This window comes from Lepidochelys kempii, chromosome 15 (assembly GCF_965140265.1).
Source record: "Lepidochelys kempii isolate rLepKem1 chromosome 15, rLepKem1.hap2, whole genome shotgun sequence".
In the NCBI taxonomy this organism is placed as follows: domain Eukaryota; kingdom Metazoa; phylum Chordata; order Testudines; family Cheloniidae; genus Lepidochelys; species Lepidochelys kempii.
In genome coordinates, this window is record NC_133270.1 from 17,211,423 (window position 1) to 17,221,234 (window position 9,812).

A 9,812-nucleotide genomic window follows, 5' to 3' on the forward strand; every position below is an offset into this window, starting at 1 on the left:
GAAGTTGTTGGCATCACCAATGAGATTTTCAGTACTGATGATTGCACGCTATGCGTTATAGAGGCAGAAGGTAGCGCCATAGACAGCAGTGCTTCTGAGCTGCTTCATGATGCATGTTTGAGTGGCTCCAGCACTACCTTGGAAGGAAGGGTAAGTTTCCCTCTGCTGCTCCTCTCCGAAACTGCCCACTTAGGGTCTTTGGCTGTCACAGTACCAGTTTTTTTGCCACCTTTTTAGAATGGTGTTCTTTCCTCTATGAGGGTGATAAGGAATGTCTGTCAGATGCTGTCGCTGGAGAGCGATGTCCAGGAGGAGTCCATAATCCTAGATCGGAAGCTGGGTGCAGAGACTTCTCCATCAGAAGAAGTTTTAGCTTAAGGTTCCTCGCTTTTCTGGTGCACGAGTCTTAAGAGTATGGCAATGGAACAGTTTTGCAGAACGAATGTCTCGCTGAAACAGAGGACACACTACAAGTGTCTGTTAGAGAGCGGGATTGACGCCTGGCAAGTTAGGCAGCGTTTAAAACCTGGAGATCTGGGCATGCCCCTAAGAATAACGTTTCCCCCCCGTGAGGGAGGATATGTATACTATACTAAGGGGTAACTGGGAATAATAAAGAAAATAGCTAATCTATTAAGAATTTTTTTTTAAAAAAAAAAAAGAAAAATAAACGGGGAAGAGAATGGTAGCTAAACTGAGTAACTGAGCTCTATAAACTACTAAGGCTAAATCTAATTTTTAAGATAAAGGCAAGCTCGGAGGCACTGCCAATCGCTCAGTCTAAAGCCAAGGGCGGCAGAAAAGGAACCAAGAAGGGTTTGGTCACACAGCACTAGGTAACCGCCAGAGATGGCGTGGGACAAGGACAGTGCATGTGTGCCCCAAACGGGCACTGCTACTCAAATTCTCCGATCGTAGGTGCAGGATACAGATTCACCTAAAGTGGAGCACCCCAGGGACAACCATCTTGAAGAACTTCAGTTACTGCACATGGTGAGTAACCTTCTCTTCTGTTCTATTCACAGACTGCTTGCTAACACAGAATGTGTCAGATACCAAAGGAGTTAAAAAAAACCCAGAAAACAACAAAAAAACACCCATTAAACATTCACTTCAGCTAAAATGCTGGAACTAAATATTTAATATAGCAAAAACCGGTATTCATCCACTAAAAAATATTTTCAGCTACGTCAGATTTATGTAATTATGGAGATTAGATCGCTCAGTATATTTCTGCAGCCTCTTTGTCCAGGCAGCATTTTTTCTGCAGTATTAGCCATCTTACTGTTCTTAGCCAAAAAATCTGTTAGAAAATGTTTAAAAATCTTAATGCAGTAATTTAAGCAATCCATCTTATTACTTCAGCTCTAATACAATTTAATTTAGCAAAATTCAATACCAACATTACTTGGAAAAATGCATGGGGGGAAATTCTAAACTTTAGACCAAGAAGCTCTTCATATATGTACTTATCACCAGCCAAATGTTGTAAGGGCAAGTCTTCACGATTGGGTGATTTTCTGAAAGAAAAAAGTCACCAAACACATTACAGCAGGTTTTAGCCATGGCCACTTATAGTACAGACACATTCAAGGGGGGGGGAAGGAAGGAGGACACTACAACCACATTAACGGGACCTTAAAAAAAAAAAACAAAAAAAACTAATCCACGCAGACACACACAACAGTTTTAAAAACAAAAGTATGTTGGTTTCTGACCTTACATATGTTGATTTTCTACTTTTACTAGTGAGTATTGGGCATCACTATTACCACACATAGGAAGCCTAGCAAAGTTATTAAAGAATAATTTAGTTGGACACACAGCTGATTTTACAATATTGTACAATTACTGTGCTTCACTGTAACAGGATGAGACCTATCAATGCAATGATTAAATTATAATTGCATTTAAATTCTTTAATTCAGAGTCTTCAGAAAGTTACTTTTTAGCCTTAAACTGCAATATTGTAAATGAAAACAATTCACAGGCTGTTTTTAAGGAAAGCTGTAAAATATCTTAAGACCAAAAGTTGTGTCTTACTGTCCAATTTCTGTTCTCAAAGGGTACATCTGCCACGGTATAGAGGCAGAAGAGGAGGCATTTAGTGTTTCTGGAAAAATTAAATGGGGTCCTCAGGCAAAAGAAGAGAGATTGTGAAGGACAGAGGTGAAGAGAGCAAAACCAAACAGAAACTGGCAAGAAAGGAAGGAGGTGGGGAGAGCAGGAGAAGTGTCCCAGAAAATTTCTTCCTGGGTTCTCCACAACAAAATTAAAAAGGTATCCTCCCTCCTGTGACAGCCCCTAACTGGCCAGGTTTATCCAGATACAAAGCTCTAACTGCCTTTATCCAATAAACAAAGGGCACCTAATCCACAAGTAGAGAAACAAGCTATAATGCAGAAGACCATAAAATATTAGGAGTCTCTTCCATGGACAATGTAAATAATTTAGCAATAAAATAATAATGACACTGCTATTCATTCTATATTAATTACTATGCAGGGTGGTAGTTACAGGAGAAATGCCACTTAAGCTTTCCTTTACAGGTACAAAACTTACCTCTGCCCTTCCTCTACAAAGTAAAGAGAGGTTACCCCACTGTCCTTTCCAGTTTCTTCTGTAAAGTACTTTGCCAGTGAGATTCTTAGGTCAACAAGCTCTTCTTTACTTAATTTCTAGAAGTTCCATTGAAAGGAAGATGAGATTATTGTGTGTTTAGTTATTTTCCAACACTTTAATTTAGTATTTGTTCTGTTCAGTTTTATTCATTTGTTTGTGTATTGAGAAGCAAATATTTTATATACGGAAAAGATATCAAACAGTGACTCTAATTACTGTATTATTTTGTATGGGACATTAAACAGACACAGCTTGGGTTTTATAAGAGTCATGTGGCTACAAATGGCATTAACTAGTGGGACATCCTTATTCCAGCCTGGCCTATGTAAAAGGCCCAAGACCTTCCTCTGTACATTCTCCCAGATTCTGTAGGGGAGTGGACTCTAGTTATTAGACTCTTCCACCTCATCTCCTTCTGCTCCAATCTGCTACCCCTCCTATGCCTGCTCCTGTTGTCAGCGCCTTCCCGTCAGCCCCTCCAGTCTTCTGCCTCCATCTACTCTTGACCATTCCTCCCACCCTCATGCCTCCTGCTCTTAACTTCTTTCCTCGGTCCACATTTTCCTCACCCTTGTGTATTCGAGTCAGGCTGCTCCTCGCTGCCGTTAGGGCACCAGTGGCATGGGCCAAGAGGAGCAATTACAGAAGTCCTGTTTGCCCCAAGATAGAGAATGCTCAATAGGTCTGTGGGGATGCACATGTTAAGTCCAGGTGACGTGCAGGAGCTGTGAGAGCATATGTGAACTGAGATTTTTCAGAAGCTTGCAAACTGGACAAATTTGAGCAAATCATCAAAGATGACAAAAGGCACATTCCCGATACCAGGGTGAACTCCTGCCAAATCTCAAACCTTTGCTCCAAAGCACGTCAACTCTAGAGCATCTCAATGAAATGGTTTTAAGATTTATTTTTTTTAAACATGGGCAAAACTCATTTTTCCCTAGACTAGTTCTTGGAAGTAGCTGAATCATTTTAGCTAAAACTTAAAATCAAATCAGTCTGAGGCAGACATATGGCATAGAAAATTTCAGCCCAAACCATTTAAGCATGGTAAAGTTATAAGCAACTAAAAAAAAAAAAAGGGGGGGGGGACTTTTAATGAGCAGCACAGCACAACCTTAACTGTAGATGTTGCTACCTGTAACACTCTTATACATAATACATGGTCATGCTTTACCTAATTTTTATATGTCAGATCTTAGAGCCCTGCCCCACACAGGGATTCCATGCACAAAATAACATTTCCCAGAGACATGACTATGAAGAAGAAAGTCTTCAGATAATTTATAATTTTCAGACAAACTGACTAAACTTTCTTTTAAAAAAATCCATAGGCTTTGTAATTAAGAGGTAGAATAGTTATGAACAACATATATACCATGGCCCACCAATAATTATCAGATTAAATACAAGTAATATAGTACTGTTATCAGAGAACTTTGCTTGAGAATCAGCTAATTCATTAAACAAGTGTCCATTGCATTCAGAGGGTTTTCTTATATTATATAAAGCTTCAGTACCTGAGGATTAAAATAAACAATTGCCATGATATGACCATTTTTGTTGGTGCGGACTGTGAGTTGTTTCCAGTGACCTTCGTAGGTTTCTAGGCTGTACACAGAGTAAGGGGTTGACCTGCAATTTTCAAAAGTTCAGTTACTGAATAGAAGAGCAAATTCTGCATAATATTTAATAATTCACATAAGTAAAAAACTCCACCATACAATAAGGTAGAAGAAAATAAGCTGTTATTAAAATCAAAAGATTAGTTTTGACCCTTGTTGACATCTGCAAAATATACCTGTAACTGAGGGAGCTCTGGCCTGTAGTACCCTATGGTGGTCTGCCACAGAACTATGGTTATCCCTGCCTCAGTTTGGCTTAGTTCGTTCAGGGACGGAACCTATATCTATCAATCTTCATCTATAACTCCAATCCTTTAGCTGGGTTGCTTATGTCTCTCCGCTTTTGGGACTGAAAGGAGTCTGACTCTACCCGAAGTTCTTCCAACCCCTTTAGCAGACCATTGCTCGATAGTCCCAGAAGTTTGGCCCTTTGCCTCAGGGCTTCTCCTAACCCCTTTTCCAGTGCTACCCCCTTTATGGGTTTCTTCCCTTCTTTCTTCAACAGGACAGAAATAAACTAAGTTAAAACAGGAACACAAAGCCAAAGTCCAATATTTCTGTTATTGTTACCACTCAGTTCGGGATTCTCAGCAGTCCTACACCCACCTGTATAAAGGTGGTAGGGGACCCAGACCCGCTCTCTCCTCTGTATCATAGCCCAGGGACTCTGGGTGGTTCAGTGGCTTGTTCGTTTAAATCTCTTGATGCTTCCTAATTCAAGGCCTTGAACATACCTCCTGCTTGGTAATCTTCTCTGATCCCTTCTGTACGAACAGGGTTCCTCTGGATGACTTCTTCAGGTCTCACCCTGTGGAGCCCCTTCACTGTGGCTTTGTCTGTTCTGACTGGGCTGCAGCCTTTTATCTCTGTTGTTGTTAGCCTGCCCATAGACTGCAAGGGAGGTCCCTTGAAGCATCTATACACCCAATCGCAATACCCTAAGGCTAAAACTCAGATCCAGGCCTTGATCATCTCTCCCCTAATGAATTCAACCTCTTCCTCCTCTCTGGTTTTCATGATTCTCACTTAACACTCTTTACTTAATCAAAAATACAGATACAAGTATCTTCCTTTCTCAACGTTCAGATCACATCATTGCCCTTTCAAACGTCTCATTTTTACCTTCAGGGTTCTGCCCACATCTCTATTTTCATTTCTTCAAAAACTTTTTTTGCCCTTTTCCTAACTGTTCCTTACTCAGGAGTCTCATATTTTCATCTTTGTGCCTTCCTTCAGGCTGATCTTACATGTGGAAGAGTCCCCCATTTTCTTGTATGCCAAACTATTGCCCTCTGTCATTCAAATTCCTCGTTAAAACTCTTTTCTCTGTAAATCCTTTTAACATTAATCGACCAATTACAATGAGAACATAAGAAAACTTTAAAACAAAATATTTGCTCTATTTTGAGATTGGGCCATTTAATATTTTGATTTAGAACTGCCTGTCCATCTTAGATCTAAATACCTTAAGGCAGTAACGGTCTTCCTCTATGTATTGCGTAGTGCTGAACACACTTAAAAAGCTCAATAAAAGTAAATAAAATAAAACAAATAACACATGATGAGCCATGTGTAAAAACGAAGTATAAAGGAGTTGCTACAGAATGGAACCAATTTACTTAAGTTTCAGTTCTCAAAATAACCATCCAGCTCTTCAAAATTTTTCATTTTGTATATATTTCAAAATATTTAAGATGGCAAAAACCTTTTCACAGGAGTTGATGGGTGAGATTCTGTGGCCTGCGTTGTGCAGGAGGTCGGACTAGATGATCATAATGGTCCCTTCTGACCTTAGTATCTATGAATCTTTCAGGGTAAGCCATTCAGCCTAATTTAGTTCTCACCTTATGTAGTCTTGAAAAGCCTTCACTACCTTTTTGGCAACAGCAGGAATGTGAATAGTGTCAAATGGTTCCACTACAGCACAGCTTCCACCCTTGTATTTGCCAAGGCGACAACCCACAGTTTTGTCTTCTTGATTTAAACTCATTCCAATCAAAAATTCACATTTGTTGCGGTATTCAGTCTAAAATTTTAAAAGAAGAAATAAAACTACCTAAGATATATACATAGAACCTTGCATATCAACTGCTTCTGTCCTGAAACATCTGTTGTAGCACTAGTCTTAAATTTTAATTTTGTAATACTAAAGTTTAGTTAGTGAATTTATTTCTTTATTGATGGCCTGAGACCCAGAATACCAAATTCAGCCCATATGGAAATTTTAATTTCTGAAGAAGGGTCTAGTAATGATATTGTTGAAAGAACCTGAGTTATAGTTAGGAGGTTTTGCTATATCTGGGTAACAAATGCAAAACTCCTTTGAAAAAAATCTGAATTTGCATTACAGAATAGTAAGCAAGCCTATGGAGAAAAGGCACAATCCAATATTTTTAATTTTTGTAAGGTTTCAATTCGTTTAGAGCTTTTTTTTTTACTGCTAGATTAGTAGTTCCATTACAGTATTTATGTTAAAGGTAGTAAAACACAAGCTTCTACTTACTTACGAACCTACAGATATTTTTGCTACCACAGTATTGCCCATCAGATAGTCCCCCATCCCTCAAGCCAACAGAGTTTGTTTACTTTTAGAGTGTATTACACATTATCACTCCATACCCACAAGTTAGATTTTGAGGTACCTGTAATGGTGATGCTTTCACTCCCTCTACTGGGCAACAGATTTTATTATACTTCTGCTTCTGTACAAACAACCAAGGTAACAGGGCCTTGTTGTTGTTTCCTATTTCCCTGCAAAAATTTAACAGATTTACGGAAGACAAGCCTTTCAATAAATACATGCATTTAAACAGCTGAATCAGGTTAACTGGCTGTTATACAAAACAATACAGGACCATTTACAGGCATCCAATTTTATTTTTCTTATCTGAAAATCAATTATTAAATACCTGAAGGATATTCTTCCATAAGAGTCTTGTCAATGGGAAATCTAAACAGTATTTACATCATACTGCTACTAAATGCAGATTTCAAAATCTACATAAATACATAAAACAGCTACAGAGTTCCAGAATAAAGCAACGGCTGATCTGTCACCCCTCAGCTGGAATCATTGTAAAAAGGGAAACAGGAGAGCCCTGCATTTTTCTATAATGACCCCCTGACTAATTAAGGAATAAAAGTTGACAAGTAAAGAGAGTCTCATCCAGTCCTGCTAAAGTGAAATAATGGCTGCTGCAAAGTATAATCTTACAATGATGGGACCTGGGTGGGTATTTAAGCATGGAGGTGGGAAAAAATAACCTTGTCTGCTTTTATTTTTTTTAAGTGTCTAATGACTATCAAGGTTAAATGTTTTCTTTATATGGATAATTTTGTAACAGAATAAGGCATAGATAAAACTGTAATTTTATATTTAAGTTATTTTCTTAGACAGGAGTAATACTTTAAAGACTAAATAATGTGAGAATTAGAGTTAGAGGGGTTTATAGAAGACCATCAGAATGATGTGACTGAAAAGTTACATCTCAACACCTATCAGAGTTCATTCCTTGTATCACTGAGGACCTGCTAATTCTAGCTTTTCAGTGGTATAAAATTTTCATTTTTAACCTTGGTGGCTTATGGAATAATTTTCCTTAAAACCACATTCCTTAATTTCGCAGGGTCTTTTCAAGCAGATCAAGTACTAAAAATATGAAGTCCTATACATTAGTCCAATGTAATTTTCAAGCTCTGGGGTTGAGGTGGTAATTTAAGGAAAAGCATTCTTACATATCAAAAGAGACTTACTTATACTGTTATATTTGTGTAGGGAATAGAGAGAAGGTTTACTGGATTTTAGCTATAGTAATACAAATTTGCATTAAAGCTCATAAACATTATTAAAGTACCATTACAAAAAGGAATTACTTTGTCAGTTTCTGCAGCACTTGTTCACACTCTTGCTTCTTCTTTGTCAGCTGTTCTTCATATGGTATATTCCACAAAGGGGTCACCACATCTGCTATCTGTTTACTGAGAGGCTCCTCTTCACTGTCTTTTGCTAAAGCTGGACGCTTTGCTTCTTTCTGTTCAGTGTCCTCCCCTTCTTTCTTTCTCTTTTTTACAATGGGATCAGCTTTAGGCTTTGCAAGCCTAACACTCAAATATCGGCTCTTCCACATGACTCCATGAAGGACTTTCATAGCTTTGTCCCTTTCCTCCTCACTTTTAAATGTCACAAATGCAAAAGTTTGTTTCCCAAAAAGTTTTATCTTATGAGGGTTAAGTCCATATTTGGCAAGAAATTTCTTTACATCATTAAAGCCAATATATTTTGGAAGGTTCTGAATTTCTACTTTATAAATCTCCGATGTAAACAAATCTCCTTTGATATATCTGTACATATCAGGGCAATTTTCTGTATTCTCTGCATGGCTACTATCTCCCTTGTCTTGCTTAATTTCCACCTCAGTTATATTTTCTGCTTCTACTGAAGGGGCTCTATTTTCTTCTTCAGGGACACAGAGACTACTCTTTCCTTCCATCATTTCTTCAGTCCTGTAAAGATTTCAGTTTTACAGATTTAATACTCTTTGAACGAGGACTTGCTGAAGTTAGAAAATACTGGGAGTTTGAGCCACAGTGCACCCCCCCGTCCCCCAGCCCCTGCCACCAATATGCCACAACATGGTTCCATCATCACAGCGCCCAGCCCTGGGCTCTGGACAAGTGTAATCATGGCCATGCCCCTCCACTCCAACCACACCCCCATACCGTTGCCACACCACCACGATGCCACAAAGCACAGCACCGTGCCCGCACAACAGGGTGTGAGGCCACTGCAGCATTCCGCTCCACACTAGCCTTGCACCATCACCACGCACTCCCCGACGTGCCACAGCTAAGGGCCATCACCACGCCCCGCCCCACCCCCCTTGAGGCCGGGTGCCACAGTGCACCGCCACCCCCCGTGAGCCACAGCAAGGGCCCATCACCGCGCCCCGCCACCTCACCCCGTGGTGCAACGCCGCCGCCGCCACCAGGCTGCAGCGCTATCCCGCCCCGCCCCGGCCCCAGGGCAGCACCCTCACCCACCCATGCAGCATCCAGCGCACCAAGACACTAGCCTGGGCCATCCCGTCCGCGCCCCGCGGGACCACACCAGGATGCCACCGCATCTCGGAGCGGCTCCTGCGGCCAATAAGCGCCGCTGCGGCGAGCGCCGGCTCAGGCTCCGCCGGGAGCTTGAGGGAGCCCTGCGCTCTCCTCAGTCGCAGGCCCTCCCGCCGCTACACTCGCCTCCCGCCCATCTCCCCGCGCGACCCGTCCCCACCTCACGCGGCACACATACACCGAACGGGGGCGGGCTTCAAGGTGGGGGGGGTCTTCCGTGACGTCACCGGGAAGCTAAAATGCCCGCGGGAAAAAGGCAAATTTTTTTGCACCCTTTCCCACAGATTCTCCCATGGAATCCGCCCCTTGCGCTTATAAAATCCCCCAATCCTAAAAATACAAGATTAAAATAATCCTCCCCCCTTCCACCACACACGCAGGCGCCATCTTGAGAGTAGAGAGACGCGGGATGGTCGCCGCCAAGTCGCAAAGGCTGATGGGAAACAG

The 9,812-nt window shown here is 41.0% G+C and overlaps 1 protein-coding gene across 8 annotated transcripts in view; it reads right to left on the bottom strand.

The window, feature by feature from the left end:
• The window catches only part of TRMT2A (tRNA methyltransferase 2 homolog A), a 36,540-nt gene extending 26,738 nt beyond the window's left edge, over nucleotides 1-9,802 (bottom strand). For 2 of the 8 annotated variants that reach the window (XM_073312310.1, XM_073312309.1), the window contains exons 1-7: nucleotides 9,288-9,506; nucleotides 8,121-8,750; nucleotides 6,890-6,998; nucleotides 6,092-6,273; nucleotides 4,143-4,257; nucleotides 2,563-2,678; nucleotides 1,400-1,520 (exon numbers count right to left, since the gene is read on the bottom strand). In XM_073312310.1, the coding sequence (XP_073168411.1) occupies nucleotides 1,400-1,520; nucleotides 2,563-2,678; nucleotides 4,143-4,257; nucleotides 6,092-6,273; nucleotides 6,890-6,998; nucleotides 8,121-8,750; nucleotides 9,288-9,370 (1,356 nt within the window). In that variant the 5' untranslated portion in view covers nucleotides 9,371-9,506. The other 6 variants (XM_073312313.1, XM_073312311.1, XM_073312314.1 and 3 more) reach the window with 6 other exon arrangements.
• Between the last annotated feature and the right edge of the window lie 10 nt (nucleotides 9,803-9,812).